The 24,627-nt window shown below is 37.3% G+C and overlaps 3 protein-coding genes across 4 annotated transcripts; 1 reads left to right on the top strand and 2 right to left on the bottom strand.

Annotated features, from left to right (window-relative positions):
* Positions 1–3,144: 3,144 nt before the first annotated feature.
* On the top strand, positions 3,145–7,364 carry chgb (chromogranin B). Of its 2 annotated transcripts, none has more exons than XM_056765306.1 (5): positions 3,145–3,292; positions 3,487–3,530; positions 3,610–3,703; positions 4,079–5,481; positions 7,234–7,364. In XM_056765306.1, the coding sequence occupies exons 1-5, from the start codon at positions 3,247–3,249 to the stop codon at positions 7,288–7,290; spliced, it is 1,644 nt and encodes a 547-aa protein (XP_056621284.1). In that variant the 5' UTR covers positions 3,145–3,246; the 3' UTR covers positions 7,291–7,364. The 2 variants fall into 2 exon arrangements, with proteins under 2 accessions (XP_056621284.1, XP_056621283.1); XM_056765305.1 differs by having other exon boundaries at positions 7,231–7,364.
* Positions 7,365–7,484: 120 nt separating this feature from the next.
* On the bottom strand, positions 7,485–12,231 carry trmt6 (tRNA methyltransferase 6 non-catalytic subunit). The gene is made up of 11 exons (XM_056765308.1): positions 11,955–12,231; positions 11,248–11,387; positions 11,062–11,171; positions 10,881–10,972; positions 10,709–10,792; positions 10,504–10,628; positions 10,058–10,383; positions 9,028–9,113; positions 8,749–8,851; positions 8,315–8,401; positions 7,485–8,178 (listed from the first exon to the last, which is right to left on the bottom strand). The coding sequence occupies exons 1-11, from the start codon at positions 12,062–12,064 to the stop codon at positions 8,011–8,013; spliced, it is 1,431 nt and encodes a 476-aa protein (XP_056621286.1). The 5' UTR covers positions 12,065–12,231; the 3' UTR covers positions 7,485–8,010.
* Positions 12,232–12,975: 744 nt separating this feature from the next.
* On the bottom strand, positions 12,976–22,738 carry fermt1 (FERM domain containing kindlin 1). Its single transcript, XM_056764411.1, has 15 exons — positions 22,685–22,738; positions 21,243–21,401; positions 19,191–19,424; positions 18,632–18,757; positions 18,359–18,548; positions 17,900–18,002; positions 16,116–16,223; positions 15,796–15,927; positions 14,957–15,006; positions 14,712–14,836; positions 14,528–14,634; positions 14,131–14,355; positions 13,916–14,040; positions 13,661–13,802; positions 12,976–13,482 (listed from the first exon to the last, which is right to left on the bottom strand). Exons 2-15 carry the CDS (start codon positions 21,391–21,393, stop codon positions 13,309–13,311), a joined length of 1,992 nt encoding a protein of 663 aa, XP_056620389.1. The 5' UTR covers positions 21,394–21,401; positions 22,685–22,738; the 3' UTR covers positions 12,976–13,308.
* Between the last annotated feature and the right edge of the window lie 1,889 nt (positions 22,739–24,627).

The following is a 24,627-nucleotide window of genomic DNA, read 5'->3' as shown; positions in this document are numbered from 1 at the left end:
GTTTAAGATTCTTTAGACATCTGTGGCCTTTGCATTACAGGTTTGATACAACTTTTCTTCCAACCACATTTGGATCTGATTTTGGTCACTGAAATTCCCATATTTGTGTTCTTTATGCTTTTGAGGATGTTGACATAATATTAAAATGTTAGATAGTTTCTTTGGTTGGAAAAGTCATGTACTGCGTCAAAATGTGTTTTTTTGTGGAGGGGGGGTTGCCGCCTGCTGCCTGTGTGTTTGATGAATTATGAAGCTGTTTCATTGGGTGAAGGTTTGAAAAAATTGCCTATCAAGCATTTTTGCCTATTTGATTTAGTCGGTCTATTGCAGTCTCCATTATCTATTCTGTCTGATTGTTTCCATTCTCACACATACAGTACCAGTCTCAGGGGTTGTTATAATGAGAGCAGGACTCAAGGCTGTAGAACTGCAGATGTTTGCAGACTTACCCAGCATCTGTCTCGCTTTTGCCCTGCTTGTGTGCGTTTCTCAGCTAAGGGGAATGGTTGGATGTCGATAAACAGATCTCGCTTCACCTGATCAGCCTAATGAAAATCAAAAGGAGACAAATAGAAACAGAGTTAAAAGAAGCCTATATCCGCCCAGCTCTTCAAAAAGAGATATTATGCGGTCCCACGGCACACAAAGAGAAGGTCACAGGATCCTCTCACATGCACAAACGGTATAAAAGAGCACTCTCAGTGCACACCTGCAGGAGTGCTTGTCAATGCTACAATAGACTGCAGCCGTGCGTCTTTGCCGTGCAGCCTTTCAAGAGACCTAAAAAACAACAACTAGCGTCCAGGACCACGTGCTGGATTAGTAACTGTTACGTTCTGACAAACCAAAATAAACTTTTAGTTTTGGTTTCATGAGCAAAATGACATAAACATTCTCTCTTTTACAGTAGCCTCAATGCACAAGGCACACATAAGTGAGATCATGTTAAAACAAATAATAGGAATACAAAAATATAAAAAACAACCTGTGAAGGAATCATTGCAAATTTACTTCTTGGTTTTTTTTGGTCTCAACAATGTTTTGGACTTTGCCATGATACCAAACTCTGCAATAGAAAAGATCAGTAATCTCACTAAAAATACAAATATTTCAAGTTGAATTAAAATTCTTTATGCTATTAACATCATCAATTATATTACTGGAATCTAGTTCTGCTCTTCTAAGCGGTAAACTATAGAGTATACTAAACAAAAACAATTTCCGTTCTTTTGCATATCTTCGAGCATTTTGTAGTAGATATAATAATCTATTTTGAAACAGAATTGACACAAATGTTTTTTTAGCATAAGCAGGTGGTTGTATGTATATTGTTTTTAAACACTACAATAAAATGAAAACTATTTGATTCACACAGTTTTTTCAGACCATAACAGACTGCTGTATGTTTATGACATGTTTATGACAACTATGTTTTATGACTGCAGCAGGTGCATACAAAGCCCCAGAAAGTGATGGAGAAGCTATGGTACTCCCCCCTCTTCAAAAAACATAATTCACAAGGACCACCAGCAATACAATTCATATTCTGCTGGAGCCAGTAGATAATGCCACTGCGGATCCATGCCTGGCTTCACTATAAAAGATAAAAGAACTAACACTCAAAGTGCAAACATGCTATAGTCACTGTCTTCAGTTTCTGCATGCAAATTTTGAGTAAATCCAAACAAACCAAACAACACACATTCCTTTAAGCCTTTCCTAAACTAGGATGTATTTGCTATAATCTTCTCAATGCACAGGAACACTTTATAGATTCAGTTTATTTGACGGAATGAATTATGAAAAGGGATTTAAAGGGTGAAATGCCTTCATTACTCATTCCATTCGGTTTTTACAAGTTTCGTGACAGAACTGAAGCATGATGGATATGTTATGCACCACAGCATGCCAGCACTGGGGTTCGGCTTTTTTCCCAGGGGAGAGACATAGTTGACAATAAACATGATAAATACTGGGATGCTGCAAATTTTAATCTGGTTAAAAGATGAATCACGGGGTAAACCTGTATCATGTAGCTGTTAAGAAGTGCATGTTCCATATCCATTAGTAGGCCTACATGGTGAAGACAGCATGATAGGGTTATACCATTATCATTCATGAGACTTTATAATGCTTAATGAAAAACATTTATCACAGTTTAAGCTGACAATTCAACCAATAGCATATTTGTTTTTGAGAAAACAAATAAAAGGGTTTTGTGTGCAAATCACTGATTATTTATCACACATGAAACAAAAACACAGTCACCTCAGGCTCAGCTGGATTTTGGACCAAACATTTGTTTGCAGTTTCAAAGTTATGAATAAAAGAAGATTGCTCATGTCAAGTTAAATTGAGTGTCATAATTTGATTAATCTTTCAATTTAATCAACAAACGTTAATGAAGTGAATGGATATTGTTGACATCTCTCTTCATTAAATAAGAACGTTTTATATCTCATATTGTATCCTACCTTACTCCTTTAAGTCCTATTACTTTCACTCATGATGTTAAAGCTACTTTACATTGTAAGAAAACCATTTATTTAAAAAATATTCTCATTTATAAAAGTTATAAACAACACACCAAAACACTTATAGAGAAAAATTTAGATTCTACACTGCGTTTTTACGCATAAGACCTTACTAAAAATCCCACAGTTACTAAAAAGAATATCTTCGATTAGCAGATATTTTATGCAACCGAAAACCCCTAAAAATGAACTTGACAATACATTTTTTTATCAGAAAAAACACAGTAAAACACAATTGTGTTATTGTCTCACTATAGCTCATGGTATTTGAAATGAAACAACGTTGATGATATTAATATGGTAATGTAAACAAAAACAAAAAGGGACTACAACACTTTTACTAAAATAAAACCCATGTTAATTTCCTTCAATGACATCAAATCCTTGTAGCCTACATTTATGTCACGCATAAAGGATGTCGCTAAATGCATTACATTTGCGTAACCGAGAGCTGAATCAAATAATCTATAGGTTAAGTGGAAAATCAGAAACAATTTGGTTACAGACAGCCCATTTAAAGCAAGGTCTCATTGAGGATTCACAAGGGGCGTGACGCAAGCAGCCCACGAACTCACGAGCTGTGATCCTGCGTGTCCCATTGATCGCGCATCACAGACGCATCGCGCGCTCCGAGCTGCAGCACGCGGGACGGAGACTGTCTCTGCTGCAAACAAGACATAATCCTTTTCAGACAACGCTGACAACAGAAAAAATGAAGTTTGTGATTTTGGTGTCCTTCGTTGTGTTCCTCTCTGCGGGTGAGTAAGAGCCTCGTGCACATACATCATATGTGAATAAATCACTTCAGCACCACGGTCAGCACCACGACAGTTTACTGCAGGAGTACATCACAATGACATATTCAACGATAGGCTATCAATAATAAATGATTGAGAACACAACTAGCATTGGGATTTGCACATATTTCATAAACTCTGATGTACAATTCTAGATGTGAAGTCCATACCAGTTGAGCAGAATGCAAGAGAGGAAATGGTATGTTATAGCTTCTCTATCTTTGAAACAATGCATTTCTTTCTCTAGTCGTGGAAGTTGATGAATACTTTTCTTTCAGCTTACCAAGTGTTTGGTTCAGATCCTTTCTAAAGCCCTTTATAAAACAGACGGTACTCCACTGCATCCCGAATGTAACAGCATCTTTAAGACAGGTATGTTGTTGTTTGTGATGTGTTTCTTTTTTGCTCCATTGAAACATTGATTTGTTTACTGCTTGAACACACCGGAGACTCGATCATGCGAGTTATTGCTTGAAATTGTTCACAGATTCTACAATGACGTGGATTTGATATTCAACATGTTAAAATATCAAATCTATCCATTCATCAAAACATTATTGTCTTAAGCGTTTTTTTCTTGATCATCCATTTAAATATACAGTCTTTATTATCATTACCAACCTCATATATCGTGTTTGTTGCATGGCTCAATGGTCTTGATTCCATGAACTAGAATAAAAATCAGTTACGGTGTACATGGATATGTATTACTGTGTTGCTCTCATTTATTTCTATCCTTGAATTTAGCCTCAGGTCGTATTACAGTGAAATCGGGCGATGAGGACACTGTTGAACGGACACATGAAGAGAAAGGACCACGAGCAGAGTCTAGAGTCAAAGAGAAGCTCATTGAGGATCTACTCAAAGCTGATGCAGACAAACGTGAGGAGATGCATGAAGAGAGGAGCCAGGAGGAGTTCCCGAGTTTTATTAAAAGAAAAATAAGAGACAATCTCGATGAACCGGAAGATGAACGCAGCCAAGAAGAGTTCCCGAGTTTCATTAAAAGAAGAATCAGAGGTAACCTCGATGAACCAGAAGATGAACGAAGTCAAGAGGAGTTCCCAAGTTTCATTAAAAAAAGAATGAGCCAAGATCTTGATGAACCGGAAGATGAACGAAGCCAGGAAGATTTTCCAAGTTACATTAAAAGAAGAATCAGAGAAAAACTTGATGAACCGGAAGATCAACGAAGCCAGGAAGACTTCCCTGACATCTACAAAAGAAGCAGCAAATACAAAAAAGACACTGAGGATGATAGAAGCCAAGAGGAATTTCCCCAGAAAAGACACTCTTCCAACTTCCACCATCAAAAGCGTGAGAATCCCGACGAGGAACGCAGCCAGGAGGAATTCCCTTCATACCCGTACAAAAGGAGTCACCTTCTAACAGGCAAAAACAAACGTGAAGATCCAGACTACGACAGAAGCCAAGAAGACTTCCCCAGCTACACCCACAAACGAAACCAAGAGGAGGAAGATGATGAAGAAGAGGGCAGAGAGAAGCGAATCTGGAAACCATCACACAGATACCACCACAAGAAAAAGCACCACAAGCGAAGTGAGGACTTAGACGATGAAGACTACTACAGAAGTCAAGAAGACTTCCCAACTTACACCAACAAAAGAAACAGCGGGACATCCGAGGACGAGGGGTCCGAAGAGATAAATGAGGAAAAACGATACTGGAAACCCACCCACAGGTACCATCATAAGAAGAAACTTCATCATAAGCGCTCAGACTCCGAAGAATTAGAAGATGAGGAACCGATCACAGATGCATCGAAAGCCTTCCAGCACCGTTCACCTGAAGAAGAGGAAGAGGAGAAAATTATTCAAGAGCTGAGAGAAACGAAACATCCATCGACCAGCCAGGAGGAGGATGAGGAGCGGGAAAGGGAGGACGCCCTGAAGTATCTCGCTAAGAAAAAGAACGAAATAGAGGAACGTCTTCAGAACAACGGCGACGTGTACGACAATCGCTCTCCATGGATTTACAGAGGATATAACCATCCAGCCTGGTACAAGAGAAATCAAGAGAGCAGACAGCATCCCTACAGTAAACTAGAGGAGGTCGCCGAGATGCTTCGGCACAAAAGGGGCGTGGGCTCTCAGGAGTCACATGATCAGAAGCTACTTACACCAGAAGAGGTACAGTAAACGACACATGACATCACTCTTATAATAGCATCCCACAATGTATTGTGTTTAGCTTTATATTCATGCTGTTCTTTTATAGGATGTCTATAGCTTTAAGATGTACAAATAAGTAAAAAATATTACAGAATATACATGTGTAACAATATCACATTTCTGTGAACATTTGCACTTGGTGTGTCGTGATCATTAACGATGCACAGAAGAGACCATTATGATGTCACAACTGACACGACACGTTTGACAAGTGATGATACAATAAAAACTGTGTATAAAACTTGCCTTCAAGATACTATAAAATCATTTTTGCCTGAATAGTTCCATGAAGAACCTTTAACATCTAAAGAACCTTTGTCTCACAAAAGGTTCTTTGTGGCGAAAAAAAGGTTCTTCAGATTATAAAAAGGTAAGAACGAGATGGTTCTTTAAAGAATCTTTGACTGAATGGCTCTTTGCGGAACAATAGAAATTTCTTTGTGGAACCTAATATGGTTCTTCAATGGCAACGCTGTGAAGAACCTTTTGTACATTCTTTACAAAAATGAAGGTATTTAAAAGGTTCTTCACCGCGAGCCATTCTGTCAAAGGTTCTTTAAAAAACATCTCTTTCTTACCTTTCCTAATCTGAAGAACCTTTCCGATTCACAGAAGGTGCTTTTTGGTGAAAAAAGGTTCAGTTGTTAAAGGTTCTTGATGAAACCAAAAAAGGTTCTTCTATGGCATCGTGAAGCACCCTCACGCAAAACCACCGCATGGACATTGCGCTTTTTTGTTCATTTATGAAGCAGTTTGATTTTATTGAATGAAAAGAGCCTAAACATATTTTGTAATTGACAGAAGAGACCAAAGCATTCAGGTTTAAAACAATAGCATGAAAATGACAATTTGTTTAAGAGAATACTAAACACAGAGCAGTAGAAAAACAAACATTACTCTATGATGCCAAGGACTTCACAGGGACAAACGCAAAGCATGATTTAACTGCAAATAACAAGCACAGAATTGCTTCCTTAGACAAGAAACAAGGCCAGACTCACTGCCTGAAGCAGTTTGTGTGTGGATGAGCATGGATTAGTTGTGACAGAGAGAGAGAGAGAGAGAGAGAGAGGATGTGTGTAAGCTGTAACCCTCCTTCAATGCAGCTGCTCGACTTAGACTTAAAAGGTTGTAATAACCTTCTCACATCAATATCTCTCCAATGACCACTTCTGTCAAACGCTTCCTTATTACAAAGCTATTGAGATTAGTCAATAAGTCTTCAGCTGAAACTATGTAGAAATCACAATTACTCCAAGAGCACATTGGAACGGACTACATAGAGCAACATTTCACATCATTACAGCAGATGTTTTCTTTGTATCATTCCTACTGAGAATTGGATTCTGTTATCATTTATTTAGCCTCATGTCATTTTAAGTCTGTATATGACTCTTCTGTGAAACACAAAAGAAGACATTTTGAGAAATGTCTCAGAGGTTGTTTGTCCATACAATGGAAGTCAACAAGGGCCTGTGTTGTTTGGTTTCCAATGTTCTTTAAAAGCATATTTTGTGTTCTGCAGAAGTCAGTCAGTCATATAGAATTAAAATGACATTGGAGTAAATAATAAAAATATACATATACATTTTTTAAGGTAGACTATCCCTTTAATAAATGTGTTACATGGAAAATGTTAAAGATTACCAGTTGAGGGCAATGTACCTAAAGACATAAGTAGTAAAAAATGTCTCTCTTCTTTTTTAGCAGAAGGAACTAGAGAAACTGGCTTCTGTGGATCAACAGATGAAAGAGAACCAGGCATGAACCATTATCATCTTCCTCGGCTGCCCGTTTCCCATAAGCTTGACATGTGTCATCCAGGGATGCTTTAGATGAACGCATTATTTTATGTCAATCTATAACAACTGTATTAGACTTTAACTGTTGGTGAGTCAGTGTTTATTTAATGTGAAAGTGAGGTACAAGAAAACAGTGTAGAAGTAAAACTGTATGCTTGGTGATATCTTTTGTCTTTATTGCTTATCCTAAAAGATCACAGAAAACAAAATGCCTGTATAATATGAAATGCAAATGAAGGCTTTAACCGCATGCTACTCGATGTTCAAGTTTCAGTACATGTTTTACAATTGCCGGTGGCCTATAATAGATTCTCTGCATTCCTGACTGTTTGCATCTAATAAAATGTGTTGTTATGGGACCAACGCTGATAAATGTGGTTATCAGTACCTTTCAAACAAATGATAAAAACACAATTTAGTGTTTGCTTATGCAATGGTTTACTAAACCTATTCCTGAACAAAACTTGATGATGCTGAAAAAATCTATCCTAAAAATAAATAAGACAAAAACAAAAATAAAAAAATGACCTTTAACTATTGGAACCGATACAGAAAATAATGCGGCATGTTACGGGGTCATTTTGATCCTTTTAAAACATTCAGACATTTTCCAGGTAAACACAAATCAGAACATCACATTCAGTGCTCAGTGCCTGAATGTGTGATCTCCTCTTAAGTTAAGCTGTTAGGTCGAGCTTTCACATGACGGAGTGCTCACATCCAGTTTCAGCCTCTTGGCAGCTGGCTCCTCCGATTTCTGTTGTGTAACAGATTTGGCAACCGTGATCCCGGACAGGAGATACCCGCCGCCTCCGCTCATGAGCAGCAGTGGATGGGTTCTGTTGGGCAGCACCTGGAAAATTAAATACAAATTCTAGGTGAATGATATGAGATGCATTGTACATGTGCATTTTTACAGTCTTCTGCAAACTGACACCCACAGTGTCAACAACATTAACTTGTGATGTGAGACAGAAAGGAGGAATTACCTGGTAATGCCTGAGCCAGGAATCTGTTAATCTGAGGTTTATGGTTCCACATTGTTCCCTGAGCTTTGTGTAACACTCGATCAGAGGCTGTGGGAGAGAGATCACATGCTAAACCCCGGACAAATCCAGACTTCAGGTTCATTGGATTCAAACCAAGTAGATTCACCCAACATTCATACAACACTTGACAGCTAATCATCACAGCATAGTGCACTTGCTTAGTATATATATTTTTTAAGTAAAATAACACAATTTGATTTGTATTGGACTATGCACACATACAGAATCGTAGCTTTTCAAAGAATAGCGGACTCAAAAAAAAGGGATGCATCCTTTTGTGGCTGACACGCTTAATAACACACGATTAATAAATACAAATTATACATAGATGCATCTTTCTTTATGTTATAACTAAAGGAGTTAGACGTTCTTACCTCTCTGTACTGGCAGTACACTACGAACGGCCGTGATGGTGCTACAAACTTGAGCAGACGCATTAACACAGGACAAGGATGGAAACGACTAGCAATGACCAGCCTGAAACAAACAACTAGCGGGTTGAGCATCCCTTGCAGCAGCTTACCAAAATAACATATGACTGAAACTGAAAAGAACTAAAACAAATAAATCTCATTGAATTTATATACTGAACTAATACAGAATAAATTGAAATTGAATGAGTATTAAAATCCCTGATATATGAAAATACATACCCATCTGCATCTTGACCCTGCAGCAGTGCAGAAGCAGAGGTCAGTTTTTTCCTCCTTTCCTCCATCTTCACTTTCTTTTCTTGTGCCTGTAGGATTCAGAAACGTTAATTAAACAAAAGTCTTGAATGTTCTCTGATTTGGACCAGTACTCATGAAATTGGCCCTGTGGAATTAATTAAATCCTGCTTTTCACACTCGAACTGCTCTATCTGTTTTTCATGTCCAACACAGTACGCACGAGCAAGAGAATCTTGTTTGGTTGGTTTTTCGCACATCGAGTAGAAATCTGGAACAATATTTTGTCCAAAGTTGACACTTATAATTGTAAAATGATTTACTTAATATTAATTTCAATATGATTAATATTGACAAATCATTTTAAGTAATATAAATATTTAAACGTTTCTTTCACTTTTTTGTTTGAAATACTATAGTTTTAAATAATTTTATCTTGATAAAAACAACAAAATCTACGACTAGGTTATAGGGGGCATATGGCGTGAAATCCGTGTCTGTGTATTTGGCGTGTTATTATGAGTTTCCCATGCATGTATTAGACATTTAAAACTGCAAGAAGAAAAGATGAAGAAAAGATGCATCCCGTCTAAAAGCGAATCTCTACGCAAGTAAGGTGGGCGAATCTGATATGTTCCAAATATGGTAAGAGGCGCTACATTTCCGTCACACGCTTGCAGTATTCGACCTATCACCAAGCACTGGTTAACTGGCCAATCATAGCACACCTCGCTTTTCAGAGCAGTTTTCAGAGAGGCAGAGCAAAGAAAAGATACAAACAAGCACGGTATGTGGAAATACAGCGCTTTTGAACCTGAAATCGTGTATACACATTGCATTACAAACTAAAACAAACTATAATATTTGTTTTAGCCGTGTCATATGACCCCTTTAAAACAACAAAATGTGTAAACATAAGCAGATAAATTAAACCAGATTGAGGAATCTGTACATTTCTAAAGCATCGTAACTGCAAAAACAGCCGATCATAGTAGGATCAATGAAAAACTCGTACCCTCTGTTCTCTCAGTTTTTCCCTCTCTGCTCTCTTCACTTCCTCTTCCGGGTCAATGCTGACTTCCATGCGCTGAGGTTCTGTGTTCCCTTCCTGAAACACACCTGAGGTTTCCCGAGAAGAGTCCAACCGTCCGTCCCTGCTCCCATCTGTCCGAGAGTCCGTGTCCTTCTCTGATAAATCCAGAGTTCCCGCCAGCAGAGCGTTTACTTTACACATTGGAAAATCGTGCAGCGTGTCATGGAAGGATGACGGAAAACCGAAACTCTCCATGCCGGCTCTGGTCGGCCCACCACCGGGATACACCTGAATCACTGAGCCATAACCTGAGAGACGGACACATAACATTAACATAATGCGGCGAGACTGACACAGGTTCAAACGAACGATGCAAGAATGCTTTTGATTTTAATTAGACAGGGAAGATAAACAAGATGTGTGACTACCTCCCATTCTCTCCATCACAGAACCAAGAACGAGTCCGGCGCAGGTCTCAAAAACAATGATCTTACTGCTAGCGTGGATGTTACCCAAAGTGAGCATTTGTGCCAAAGTATCATAGCGCAGGTGACTACAAAGTGCACAAGAAGATTAGCATTTATATTCTGACATTTCAAACGCACTTATATAGTTATGGTTCTTCTGACATACCATATTTTTCCAGGTTCTCTGCCGTGGTACATCATGGCAAGGAGTCGAGTTGAGGGTTTTAGAAATGTAATATCGCTTTCATACCTGTGTGATTAAGAAGAGAAAAATGACAACCCCACCAACATTTTGTGAGCGCTGGATAATATTCACCATGAAAATAAACTGATCTCACTTTTTCTTTTTCTTCTTGATGTATTTCTGCTGAGCGAATTCAGTTTTGTCCTTGAATGTCGTGCTGTTGTCTATGAGCTGCTGAACAATCTCCTTAAGAGGTTCAAGAAATCCAGGTTGATTAAGAAGTGTTCTTAAGTTTCTTACACAAATGACTTCTCGGAGTTTAGTACGGTACACACCTGGCCCTTTAACCCTTGCTCTTTCAGCGTTTCGATATCATCTCTGGTCAGTTTTTGTGATCTGCCGTCATCCATTATGTGTCTGTTATCTTGGCCTGCTTCCTTTGAATCTACAACAGGAGAAAAATACAAACTTCACTTCAAAATTCAACCTTTTAAACCGATCGCAGCATCACGGATCCATACCATCATTATTCAAGGAGCTCCCGGCACGCTTCACCATCTTCACTCGGAGCGAACCACCGGCTACAATTTCAAATATTGTCCCGTACAGCTGACCGACTGCATTGTCCAAGAAGAACCATTGCTTCTCAAAAATCACCTTTCTTGTACAAAACACAACAAACAGACACGTATGTCAACAGTCATCTTATAATACAAGATACTTTGTAAAACAATTTTGTCAAAAAAATGCAATTCCATGCATCTATGTAACATTTCTTTATGTCTGAATAAACTTTTTCTGACAAGCTCCTTTGAAAAAAAGCTAAACTCACATTAAGCATTTTAATATGCAAAACATGTTGTGCATGACAAATAAATTGTATTTACCTCACAAATATCCAGAAGTCTTTAACCTTTCTTTTTTTCATATTTGTATTACAAATTTAGTGATTCATTGAACAAGTATTCACATAATAAGTATCAGTAAAAACGTTAGTTTGAAAATGGGATGCATTATTGCAACACTTAGAAATGATGAAATACGTGATCTTAAGCAAGACAATTTGACTTTTTAAACAATTTAAAACTTCTTCAATCTGGTCTCATTGGACCTCACTGTATTTAGATCATTAAGACCTTGTCCGTACAATCTGCAAAACTAGATTTATACGAAGGGTGATATTTAATAAATGTAAAGTTTGTAGTCGTAAATCATCACTCAAACTCACTTTTTATTCTCGACCTGCACAGATTTGAAGACCTCTCCTCTCTTCAGCACAATATAATCTCCATAACTGATTCTGCTCTCCTCATCACTGTCTTCTACACAATCCGCCATTTACCGCAACTATGAGGACAATCCTCGGTGACAGGATGTTTAGAAACGACTTCACACTTAAACACAACACTAATGTGGAAATTTAAGTGACTAGCAACGACAGCATTTCATTCAGGCGATGCTCTTCTTCACACGTGTGTACTGTCACTTCCTGCTCAAACAGGCCGATTAATCTATCGCTGATATTCAGTGACTAACCAAAGACTATACACATTAACAAGGCGCCGCAGTTTTATCCCTATAATTGGTGAAAAGTGACGGAATGAATTCCGTCTTTTTGTGAAAAGTAGCCAACCAATCATCAATCGTTCGAGACGATGACGGAATTGACAACTATTGTACATGCGAATATAAAACATAAAATATTGTACATGCGCAGCAACTGGGCCAAATGGATAGAAGCTATTGTTAATTGTTACGCGAAATTTGAGCTAAGAGGACAAATGTCAGTGTGCGGTTGATGTCAGGCTTTATTGTTGGTCTTAAACATGTTGTTTTATGGTGATCTTGTCCTTAGCGAGCGAATGTGGTTCGTTGGGGTGCGAATATGGCTACCTAGTGCGAAGACTTCTCTTAAAGGATCTTTGGTCACAGACAGGAGCATTGGCCGATGGCAGAAAACACTGTACTATAATTGTTTCCCAAATTGTTTAATATGTAAATATGAATATGGTAATCTCTTATTACCTGGTATGTTACAATTGTTTTTTCATCTAAACTAAAATCCTATTAAATAAAAAAACGATATGGTAAACGAACAAACACCTTTTTTATTTCTTAAATAAACACGTTTTTATTTATTTTGCTTGACTATTAGTAGTAAATATTAAAACGTACTTACAATACTGATCACTAAAAAATATATACCTTTAAAACTAAAACCAGAAAAAATCCTAAACCCAAAACTGGACCTCAAAATCAAATAACTATTTAATTGTACGTTAAACAAAGGCAATGAACATAAAATCGCATAAAAAGCTACTTGGACATGTTTATGTTGTAAACCAACTGGACATTAAACTTTCAGAAGAATTATAAACTGTAAAAATAATTTGCAACCAAACCTTAAAAGAAATCTACTATAGTTACATCTAAACCCACAGTATATCATTTCAATCACGATTGATGTAAGGAAAAGTGTGCTGTGAACTATATACAAATGACAAGGGACCAGACACTGAAAAATAGCATAATATAGTAATGTACATGCATTTTAGAAAATTTCATATCTAGTGATGATATGGTCATTCTTGACCTCCTGTAAGTTTATAGAAAAGTTCTTCATCTAAGGTTTCATTTTGGTCCTTTGAGCGGGTTGAAAGGAAAATGTATCCTCCAATATACTCGTGAACCACTTTGCAGTCACAGCTTTGGCACGAGAAAGCCACCGACACGTTCTGATCAAATTCAAATTCCACCTGTTACAAATCAGAAAGAAAACAATCACAGACTGTATTTCATTTGGGCAAAGCCACAGACACAAATCAAGGCTTTCTTGACAACTGCCAAAAGTAAAGCAGTCACAGACAGATTAAAATGAGGTTTGGCACACTTAAGGAAGCTGTAAACTGCTAAACATCGCAAGGGATTATTTACCTGTCGGATCTCCCAGTTGACCTTCCATTGTTTCATGTTGGCGAACCTCCAGGTGGTTACCGGCAGACCGCTGGACATGTCAATGCGAATCATTCTGTTGTAGGAAATTCCCAGAATCTCGTCTTTCTTGATCCCTCTAAATCTGTGCGTACAAAAAACAAAGAGAAATTCTTTGAATTATTTAACATAATGTTTCCAGGGTGCACAACCAAATCCAGAAACACAACCGGGAACGTTGTGTAATGAGGGACGTACCTGACTATGTAATACTTGATGCCAAACTCCGGCAGGGACTGCCATGCTTGGATGAAACGCATTTTGGCCTCCATAAGAGAAAGCTGGGAAATATTGTGATTGCCTTCCAAAATTCGTGAGGTTAGCTGAAACAAGAATAAATGTGAATATTCTGGGTCTTATAAATCAACGTATGATGACTTCTTGTGTGAATTGTTCCAAAACTGTCATGTTACCTGTTTCGGTTTGTACTTCTTTGTGTATCGAGGAGAAACGAAACACTCTGCGTTCATCTCCATGGACTCCACATCAGGTGCTGCCTGGCCAGGAGGGGGCGCTAAACTCTTCATCTGAAGGAAAGACTGGATTTTCTTCACCTCTGTGCGGTATGAGCTGTACGCCATTGTCTTGCCTTTGGAGGCCAGAATGCAGGCAGCTTTCCACCTGGCGTACTGCGTTTCCTGTTTGGAGGAGAAATGTTAAAAAAATCGAAACACCAAGAAATGCTTAATGTTTGCATCTTGAACTAAAACAACATAATACAGTATCGTTACCCGAAGAGTATTTATTTCGGATGTGCACATTAAACATAACGCTTGCAACTCAAGAGAAGGTTGAGATCAACGAACTCACGTTTTCACAGCGAATATAAACCTCGTTCATCCCGTCGGCCACCGGGAGCAGAAGCTTCAAACCGAACTTTCTCTCTGTCACATTGACATCAGGGATGACCTCACATCCTGTACAATTTAATGAGACGCGTTATCACACTTAATTAGATTATCCGTATCTTCTCTCTGATTGGCCGATTACTCACCTCGTAGATGAAGCTGCTCGATGGGTTCTTTATTAGCAGAATCTTTGTTTTTGTAATAGGAAATAGTGGTATCCCTAAAAACAAACCAGTACTCCTTAAACGGCTTTAATGTCAATCGTTTGGGCCTGTAGAGAAAAAAATGTGAACATATGTTTAATTAGACAAACACGACACAGCCTATTGACAGACATTCAGCATGAATGCCCACATTCTTCAACAATCCTTATGCGATCTCAAAAACTCACCTAAACAATTTAAGTGTATCTTCCAGCTTTGGAATGTCTGTAATATCTTCCTGTGAGAGCAAAAATGTAAAGTTAACACAGTGTTATGTTTATTAAAAATATTCATTACATCAGTGTCCTAATCTAGGGCTGTCTAACAATTCATCGAATCCAGAATAAAAGTTTGTGCTTATTCATGAACACATACACATGTATACATATTTAGGAAATATTGACAAGTATTATAAATATTTACCAATCATTTCAATAATCTTTAAATGTTTATAAATTTTTATATTTTTCTTAAAAATATGCATGAATGTATATGTTTCTATAAATACAAAATGAATATGCACAATGAACCATACATATATTGTGTAAACACAAACGTTTATTTTGAAAGCGATTGGATGGACATTAAAGTCTACATTTGAAATTTATGACAGTACTCTCCATCTCAGCTGGTTAAAAATAAAACAAATGCTATAAGCATCTAAATTTCGTTTTAAAAGGGATAGTTCACCCAAAAATAACAATTCTGTCATCATTTACTCACCTTCCAAACCTGTATACATTTTTGTTCTGATGAACACAAAAGAAGATATTTTGAAAAATGTAGGACATCTCTGGGGCACTGTTGACAACCATTTTAATTTTTCCTACGATGGTAGTCAATGGGTTCCAAGAACTGTTTGGTTACAAATTCGTCCAAATATCTTTCTCAGTGTTCAACCAAACAAAGAAATGTTTACAGGTTCAGAACACCTAGAGAGTAAGTCATTTTTGGGTCATCTATCCCTTCCGACCAGATCTTAAAGAATATCCTTAAAAAACGAATAATATCATTGACTTATAGATACCAGGATCTTCTCAGCGTTTCTTCCTTCTAGTGTGAATTCCAAGTTTGACAGAGCGGCCTCCACTTCATCGATCTCTGGCTCGTCGGATTGCGTTAGTGGCTCCACTGACAAAGTCAATTTACAGATGTGATACTAAAAAAAGAGATTTGCAAATTAAAAGCACGTTTACATAAAGTAAAGTTGGATGTCTCAAAGCCCCAGAGATACATATACTGTACATAAATAACGTTTGAGATAGGATGAAGAAATCTCGTAGCAAATAGTTTGATGCTCATAAGCAACATGTTAATGGAGTGACGTATAACATTGCGAGCATGTACCTGCAGAGAAGCAAACATTATCATCTCTTCTTCGGTGCAGTCGATCTCCTCCAGCAATATGGCCCAGCGAGCCTGTTCATACAACTGTGTGATTCTCACAGCGTCATACTAGAAACACAAACACACGGTTACTGATGTCTTTATCCGTTACTTAATATTATAATTACTGTATACTCATTAACACACCAAACTATCACACCAAACATCATTTACTGGTAACACTTTACATTAAGGTGCTTGTTGTCAGGACGGGAGCCGTGAGGCGGGGTCACGCATATCTCATGCAGGAGATTAGGAGCATTAGGACGAGCGACGGGACTGCTGACGAGAGAGGACCAGGCCGGGCTTTTAGTTTGGTTTGTGTGTGTCGCCGGTGATCATCCGTGAGGGGCTGCCGGCTCTATATTATTCAATTGTTTTATTAAATGTTTAAATGTTTGCCGGTTCCTGTCTCCTTCCTTCCTTTTAATTGAACCTTATTACAGTGCTGTTTATTACCAAATTGTTAATGCTTAACGAAAATGAACTAACAATGAACAATTCTAATCAAAGGTGTAACTTGTAACAAAGGTGTAGCTTTCCTGTAGCTCAGTGGTAGCATTGCGTTAACAACGCAAGGTTGTGGGTTAGATCCCAGGGGATTGCAAATACCTATGTAAAATGTATAGGATAAACCAATGTAAGTCGCTTTGGATGAAAGCGTCTGCCAAATGCCTAAATGTAAATGTAATGTGTAACTTTGGTTTGAGAAGTGGAGGGGACACGAAACAGGAGAAAATATGTTTTTGATTTGAATCCTATCACAAATTCAAAATACCTGTGTTTTGCGTTGTTTTTGATTGTTTAAATTGAATAAACCATGAAACCAAAAGGTGTTTTCATTGTGTAGCAAATTTGATGTTCATGAAGGGGAAAAATGCCAGTATTGATTGAGAAACGGAGGAAAACATGGCTTGTAAAACTTGAATCTGCGGTCGGAAGGAGACAAGCCGGATGACTTTCTAAAATATTTAATGAGGTTTAACGTATCTAAACAACGACCAGGGAAGCCCACTGTCAAGCCTTGTCATAAAAACTAACTGTTAAAAGAACGAGTCCTTATTAAACAGAAGAAGTAATAAATCACCGGTTACGCGTTTCTTCCCCATAGAAGTCCATTTTAAGGAAACAGCTTAACATAGCCTACCGAAACAATGACCACATAAAAAACAAATTTCTATTTAATTCTAACTTTAAAAAAGTGATGAAAAACAATCTATCAATGATCTATTGTTAGACTGTGCACGCGGATCAACACAGACCGACTCTCTGTGTAATGCTCAGTCTTAGTACTTCAACGTGTCGATCATGGTGTGGTTAAATATTCATTACAAACAAATTTAAAAGTGAGGGGGACACAAACAGGATTTTGAAAAGTGAGGGGGACATATGGCTCCCCTGTCCCAGTGGAAATTACCCCCCTGATACTAATAAAGCATTTGTTAATCCTAGTTCATGTAAATTTTTACTATACATTATTCAAATGTAAGTTGTCACTGTTAACATTAGTCAATGCATCATGAACTAACATAAATAACCATATTGACATGAACTAACACTACCAAGGATTAATAAACGCTGAAAAACTAAACTGTTCATTGTTTTCTAATGCATTTACTAATGTTAAATAACAATAAACAATTTAGTCATTTACTTTATTCATATATCATCTTTACAAATCAAGAAATTTCCAAATGTCTCCAAAGGGAAATGCTAATCTAGTTTTCACTTCATTCATCTCTCACCTTTGGGTTTAGGTCAAAGAAGCAGTGGTACTTGAATCGCACCAGGAGTCTGTCGTTTTCCTGGATGCCCTGTTCCATCAGCGAGCGCGATGAATCCAGCCACCTGAAGACAAAAGCTTGGTTACAGTCAGCAAGTGATTCTTTTGCACTTGACAGAAGTATATTGTGTTGAAATACAAAGAGAACTCACATTTACCTGACAGAACATGGCTTGGTATATCAGAGCCTTTATGTGGCCTAATGATTTCATTAAACTGTGGTATCAGCAATATAATAAAAAGACAAAATCCAAGATTTTTCCACGGCGAATGTTTAGATATACTGACTTGTTTACAACTCATCAGACAGAAGAATCTGTTAAAAATCTTTCTTGTTTTATTAGACTTGAGGACTTAATTTTACTTTCTTCTACATTATGATAAATACTGTGATGTATGGTAAACTCAGTTCATGTGTTACCCAGCGTTAATGGCCGCTTTTTCTTCCATGGTAAGAGGCTTGTATAGTTTGGCCAGTTCCTCAGGTGGCAGGTTCGGCTGGCTGACTGTAAGAGGACTCCCTCCAAACCACACACTGGTGGCATTCGCAGGCAACCCACTGTCTGGGTCATAGGTCGGAGTCATGGTTTTACTGTACAGACCAAGGGCTCCTACAGCAAGTAAAAATGCCAACTTGTAAATTCTTCATTGAAAATCCTCATTTGTGTTAAAAAAACAAAGAGCGCATAAATACCTCCCGCCATGCCGCTGGTTATGTCCATGTTTAAGATCTCATCTACGCCCTTTTCTTTCTTCTTTTTCTTCTTCTTATGATCATCTGGTGGCTTCAGGAGAGAAAGTTCTTCGGATCTTCTAATGTCTGTGAACAACAGAGACAGAAAAGATAAACAGTTTAGTAAAGAAAGTACATTCAACATTTCCATCTTTGAGTAATCATGGAACATGAACAAATTTAATGTTTAAAAACAATTTTTTTTCTGTGTTTACATTTTTTTTCGTGGATAAGTAACTACAACAAAAATGTTTTCCATTGGCTGGTGTCACTTTTTGTTATTCTGTTTTGTGATATATGTGGTGAAGAAATTACACGCACTTTGACAAACGTTTAATGTTAAAAATCAACTTTTTCGTTTTTTTAGGCTCATACGTCAATGGTCTGATATTTTAGTTCTACTTCAAAATATCCAGAGTAAAGGCAACACAATAACATACTTATCGTGTATTTCATATTAAGATGGAAATATCACATTTTAAAATACAATACAAATGTAATAATGTCCACGTGCACTTACTGAGCGCTTTGCAAATCTCAGCTACCGCCCTGAAGACCACACCAGAAAAGCTAACAGGAAGTACGATGGTCTTCATGTTCGGCAGCTGGAGACAGAGGGGTTTGTGTTGTGGTGTGTAACGCAGGTCAGCATCTGCCTGGACTCCATATTTATCCAAAGTCCAGTGGGTTTTAAGCAGCCAGCAGTTCTTCTGTTCCCACCAGATGGCATGATCGGACCAGTCCTGAGGGGCCTCTGTCAAACAGCACAACATCATGTGAGAACATCGGCAGCACACCCATGTCAAACACACAGATGACATCACACACCTTTAGACTAGTTTCCCATGATAGTAATAAGGTAATAAAATAGATGTTCTTTTCAAGCCTAATAAATATTTTATTATTACATTCACATTGTTTCTTTTAAATATCAATTTTAATTGACATAATATGCGTTTAACTTTAAAAATGAATCTTAATAAAATACGAAAGACTTCATAAATATTAAAACACGATTTTGTAAGTTATACTTACTGGATTGCAGCTTCCTGCTTCATTTTAAATATATACACACAAAAAGATAAAACACACATAAAAGACGTAAACAATGTCTGTGTGCACGGCACGGACGGTGTGCGCACGCGCATTTAACTTTTAACTTAACTCATTTAATGCAAACTTCCAATGTCGACGAGAAAAGAGATTCAGGTTCATTAGTTGTTTTAGAAGTTCTTTGTCTTTTATAGAAGATGGAGAATGAGCTCGCACAACTTACATAAATAGATAATATAGGATGACAAGACAAAAGGGGCGTTTTTAAAACTGGCATCTTTTTACACCTAATATAATACCGTGTTCACAACACGTTTCGGGATCTCAGGAAGTGTTGTTTTATTAGACAGTCAAGTTATATGTCTTTTCATAAAAATGTCTTATTTGGCTTTGAGAAGGTCAGTATTCCTAAATCACTTTTATTACACATATAATATATAAAAACTTGGTTTATGAACGGTGGTTTATTATAGTCAAACTACAACCATACTTTTAAACCAGACAAAATTAGTTCAAACTAGTTTCCGCCGAGTTGTACAAACATTGTGAAACTAATCAAAGGTGTATGCCAGTTTTTATGACATCACTACTATATACAGTACAACCCTATACTCATATCCGTCTATAGTGACTATCATCTAACTCACTTCAGATTTACAGCACATGGAGTGCTCATAATGATTCATCTATTTTGAAGTTTAATATAAACAGGTCATCGCAATTCAGGTATAACTATTGCAAATATAAGACCTAAAGAACAACCATAATGATTAGTAACTGGGTCAACGGATGAGACTGTAGTAAACCAGGATCTTTCTCTCTGGTTGACACACTCGAACAGTGAACTTCAGACCCTGTGTCAGCAAACAACACCTGTGTTAAAGAACAATAGTACTAAGTTTGAGGCCATTCATAGGTATGCAAGGCAAACATGGGTGTACCTGTGCATTAAAACCAGACCAGACTGAAATTCAGTCAACAGGACCAGTGAGAGATGCAGGACTTTTATCTTTTCATGTGGAAGGATGTAGCTACTTTTTGTTCTTTATCATATTTTTATGGGGTTCCCCATGACTTCTGAGTCTGACTGTGGTTTCATTTTTTCAACCAGTTTCAGGCTTACCAAACTATCCTAGTATAAAGAGCTTTAAACAGGGTTTAATTGATAATTCCTTTAAATTGCTTAACTGGCGTAGAAGAGCCGCAATTTTTGAAGTTATGGCTTAATAATGTATTTTATCAAAAATGTAGTATCAAAGTTAAAATCTGTTTTGATGGCTGTTGTTTTTGCGGGATGTCATTTTTTTGTTTATATAGTGTATTCTACTTCTGTTTCTGTTTTACATTGTTGCAGCCTAACAGCATAAGCCAAATATCACTATATGTGTCACTTTAAATGTAGATTCCAGTTTTACATCATACGGGCATTAGTCAACAAAAACGCAATTTCATTTCCAATGCCGTCTTAAACTCAGAATGATTCTTTTACAAACATAAAAAAACATAGAAAATTACTCACTGATCTTTTCCACCAGTTTCAGCATGAGACCTCCGATGTGGAGATCCCCCTTAACCCGTAATTTAAACTTCATCCCCTCATCTCCCTCATGCTGGTCCACCTGGATGCTGAGCTCCCAAGAGTTGTGTCCGTATTCTGCTGCAGTGACCATGATTCTGCCTGCAGTCACAGACAAACACAACTAAGCCTAAAGCCAGTGCAAGTCTATCAATGCGAAATGCGACATTTTTTTGTGAACTCTATGTTAAACAAAGGAAGATAATTGGACGAATGTCAGTCACCAAACAGATCTCATCCCCTATTTACTTCCATAGTTTTTTATTTTCCCTACCATGGAAGTAAAGGGGGATGAGATCTGTATGCTTGCTTACTGGTATTCTTCCAAATATTTACCTTTGTGTTCAGCAGAACAAAGACATTTATACAGGTTTGGAACAATCTAATGGTGAGTAAATGATGACAGAAATAAAAAAAATGGGTTTATCTTTTCTTTAAGTGAACGAAATGACAATGAACCCTGACAGTGAAGTCACCCAATAGAGAGACGCACTAACAGACACAGGGCGGAGGAGGGATGTGATTTCAGAACAAGAGCCACTTCAGCTTTTAACATTCCTGACAAGCAGAGACAAGACCAAAGGCAGTGAAGACCAACAGTATGACTCACAAACTCATCATGTTATTGTTATGGTTAAACACCAATAAACAGCACAGCCCAAGACTTTAAAGAAACAATAACATATTCAGATTATGCTTTGTAAACTATGCATTATGTTTTCTTTTTTACTTCATAAAACGTAAGCTTGTGTCTTTATCATCTTGATAGGGTTGCTGCTGAAAGCTCAGTAAGACTTTAAAATCAGGTTTATCCACATTTACTCAAGAACGTAAAGAAGGGACTTGACTTGGCTTCAGATTAGAGATATTATTTGAACCAACAAGGCAAACTATGTAGCCCCAAGGCAAGTCTGGTAAATGAGAAGGTTAACGTGCCCGCAGGGAACAAAAAGAATTTACACCTTCCTAGTGTGAGAGACAAGACACTTCAACTGAATATAAATCTACAAAATTAAGACTTAAAAGGAATTTGCAACAAAACAACGCATCTAACTAAGAAATATGAAATCACGGCTAACATGCAAATATAATATTTAACTGTATCTGACATTTACATCAGCCTAAGTCTATAAAACCAGAGCAGTGAATGTTACAAGCACGAAATACGTTACTGTAATAAATAACGTCGTTCATTATGATGTTATTTACACTTTGTTCTATTAAACGTAAAATATGCGCGATAAAAAAATGAACAACGGCATTGATTAAATCACAAATATCGCTATTATGTTTAATTTATGCAAATACGTGACATCAAACAAACGAATGCAAACAAATCCGTGATACGTGTGTAATCTGAAAACGGTACAGATTGTTCCACTCACCAGAATTCGATCCGAAGTTTTTTCCTCTTGAAAATGAAACGGGTGACCGTCCAGGTGCTCAGGTGTGCGGTCTATAAGAAACGCCCAATCTGCGAATCGCACTACAGCGAGGGAACGTCTCATGAATATTAATTAGCGGGTGGTGCGTCACGTGTGCGATACGTCTCGGTCGATTTCGAAGGCGCATTATTATTATTTTTTTGTTTGTTTTTTGTTTACTCTATTTGTATTTCTTCCTGGATTTATGTATAATTTATGTCAACAATGTGCTGTTTGTTCTGTATACTTTGCAGTTTTGTACATTTAAATTGTTCAATAATAAAAAAAAAATCGAAGGCGTGGTCTTTGCTTATAAATATTAATAAGAGCCCCTACAGTAGTATGATTCATAAAGTCGATTTCGCGCGCAGTCTGGACAGGTAGGCCCGTAACGGAAGTGACTATCCAGCCAGTACACGTATACTGAACATTAACCAGACAGTAACTATTGCGCAAGATGTAATGAGTACATAATGACTAACATGTCGTAGTGGGAAACTATTTATCAGTTTTAACCAACATCATTAAAGGTGAAAACAGATTATAAGTGTTACCAAATATGTCCTGAGGCAGACAGGGGCTGCTATAGATTATACATTTAAACAACTAAATCAAATGGAATAGGCGAACAAATAGTGTTAAACCTATCTGTCCTCGTGAAGTAAATTCACATTTACTATGGCACATATGATCAGAATATATTCAACAAACTTATTTTCTTTTTTAATGTGACATTCATATTTTATGTGTCGTGTAAGGGAGACTGTACTTAACTTTAAAACTAGACAAAATGATAATTCGGCTACTATTAACCCTAAGTGAAGCACAACCCACATTTATGTAAACAAAAATTAATGACAGAGAAAAACAACAGACAATAGACTATAAACCAGCTCACAATTATCGCTATAACTGCTTTCCATAACGTTGTTTTTTAAGGTTTGTTTTTTGGTTAGCCAGGAACATTTTCTTAATGGTTCTCAGAAAAGTATTTTATGATTGCAGATAGTAGTTTATTGGTTTTCTTTTATTTTGCAGAACCCAAAGTTCAGCCGAACTTCTATAAATTTCTATTAAACACATTCAAAGCCTGTTATGATTAATTTGATGATGAGGTTGATTGTCCGTCCAGCAGAGGTCAGTCTTGGCTCAGTGGGCTAATATAGCTTTTTGTTGTCTTGTTGGTGGGTTGTCTCACCCGTCAAAAAATGCAATAGTACAACTAAAGTAATACACGTCCCCAAAAGTGTAGTATTCCTATTAAATGTGGAATATGGCAATTAATGGAAGTATACTCTGAACAAATTGAAATGCTTGTGCTCAGTGATTCTGAACAATATTTTAAAGAAAGTTTGCCAACCCTTTGCCAAAATATTTTATCAACCAGATTGTTGTCACTGGGATACTTGTTAAATAGTATTAAAGAATTCCCATCTGTTCTGGGCTCTGGCTGTGTTTTGAATATTTAGTCAAGGGCATGCGTTTTAATAAATTTTTCATTAAAAAAAGTTTGTTTCCAATGAAGTCATATGTATCATATGATATATTATGTTATATTATATATTTCCTACCAAAATATTTTAAACAAGATTTTAAGATTACGTGGCACATTTTCAAACTTTTTTTAGTTTAACAAGCTGTGCTTCTTCAGTGCACCAGTAGACGGCGCTCTAAAGCAAATGTTTTTTCGCAGTTTGGCCACAATTTGAGTTTAACCTTGCATAGTTTCTGTCTCCCAATGGACATTGTTTTATGGCTTGGTAAACCTGACACGGAATGTGAACTTGTCCGTATCAAATGTCAAGGCTCAGTCGAAAGACCTTAAATATGCGTTGTCAAAGCAGACACCCGTGGGAGAAGTTTGCATTTATTCTAATTCACACCATGTCTATATATCTGATGTT

This window comes from Triplophysa dalaica, chromosome 13 (assembly GCF_015846415.1).
Source record: "Triplophysa dalaica isolate WHDGS20190420 chromosome 13, ASM1584641v1, whole genome shotgun sequence".
Lineage (NCBI taxonomy): Eukaryota > Metazoa > Chordata > Actinopteri > Cypriniformes > Nemacheilidae > Triplophysa > Triplophysa dalaica.
The sequence above is the reverse complement of the archived record's forward strand: the minus strand, read 5'-3'. Positions and strand labels throughout refer to the sequence as shown.